Raw genomic sequence first — 1,293 nt, forward strand, 5'->3', positions numbered from 1 at the left:
TCCTTTTTCTTCATTCATTCATTCACTCACTCATTCTCACGTCCAGTTCGGTTGGACCCACGTAACCCTGTTGATCATAGTAACTCAGTCGCACCTCATCATGCAGAACATCTTCGAGGGCCTCATTTGGTCGGTAGCTGCTGATGACGACGACGATGGTGGTGGTGGTGATGATGGTGATGATATGATGATCATCATGCTAGTGATGATTCAATCCGCTAAATGCCCGCTAACGCAACATAATTAATTGAACATATACGACGCTCCTACATTCACTTCACGTTACATTCACAAATTCAGGTGTACATTAATATGTGATTAATGGACTTTCTTTCTGTCTCTCTGTTTCTCTCTCTGTTTCTCTGTTTCTCTCTCTGTTTCTCTCTCCCTCATTCTCTCTCTTTCATCATAATTTACTATAATGACAAACAAATTGATCTTTCTCTCTCTCCTTTCTCTCCCCTCTCTCTTCACAATTTACTATAATGACTGATGTTACCAAAATTATATGTTAATGTTTAATAACAAGCCTCTAGCGTTACGAATAACAATTAGGTTCTTGGTACCAGTGTCAATGATAATCTGCAACGACATCATGGCCTACTTGTTCGGCTTCTTCTTCGGCCGGACACCTCTCATCAAGCTGTCGCCTAAAAAAACCTGGGAAGGTTTCATCGGGGGCGCTTTCGCCACTATCCTCTTTGGAATACTAGTTAGTTGACGAGTTTATTATTATTATTATTATTGCACTTGTTGATCAAAAAGCATGAGAGGATCGTACATTATATTTTACATCTTATTTATTTACACTCTGATGTATAATTAATAATTTTCGATTGATTTCATTCGGATTTTATTTTTTCTATAAATAAAAGAATATTTTACATCTTATTTATTTACACTCTGATGTATAATTAATAATTTTCGATTGATTTCATTCGGATTTTATTTTTTCTATAAATAAAAGAATGTTCCCATGATTATTATTATTATTATTATGATAATTATTCTTATTTTTAATAATAATATTGTTTTTTTAAATTATTTCCAGGCCTCCTATATGCTTGTTCAGTTTGATTACTTCGTGTGTCCCATTGAATATGATGATGCTAAGCAAGCTCTGTCTATGGATTGTGAAAGGTTTGTTTGTTTGTCTGTATGCTTGTACGCTCGTAGGATTGTATATTTGTAGGTTTGTATGTTTGTTTGATTTGTATGTTTGTTTGTTTGTACGCAGGTTTGACTGTGTGTGTGTTGTTTTTTGTATGTCTGTGTGTGTGTGTGTGTGTGTGT

General features: G+C 34.9%; 1 protein-coding gene across 1 annotated transcript in view; it reads left to right on the plus strand.

The window, feature by feature from the left end:
- Window positions 1-46: 46 nt before the first annotated feature.
- HELRODRAFT_184518 (hypothetical protein) overlaps window positions 47-1,293 on the plus strand; it is a gene marked incomplete at both ends in the record, with an annotated part of 6,592 nt that continues 5,345 nt past the window's right edge. Inside the window, 3 exons of the mRNA XM_009031567.1 lie at window positions 47-129; window positions 556-712; window positions 1,052-1,144. Coding sequence (XP_009029815.1) covers window positions 47-129; window positions 556-712; window positions 1,052-1,144 — 333 coding nt within the window. The remainder of the gene's footprint in view (window positions 130-555; window positions 713-1,051; window positions 1,145-1,293) is intronic.

This window comes from Helobdella robusta, assembly GCF_000326865.2.
Source record: "Helobdella robusta unplaced genomic scaffold HELROscaffold_751, whole genome shotgun sequence".
Lineage (NCBI taxonomy): Eukaryota > Metazoa > Annelida > Clitellata > Rhynchobdellida > Glossiphoniidae > Helobdella > Helobdella robusta.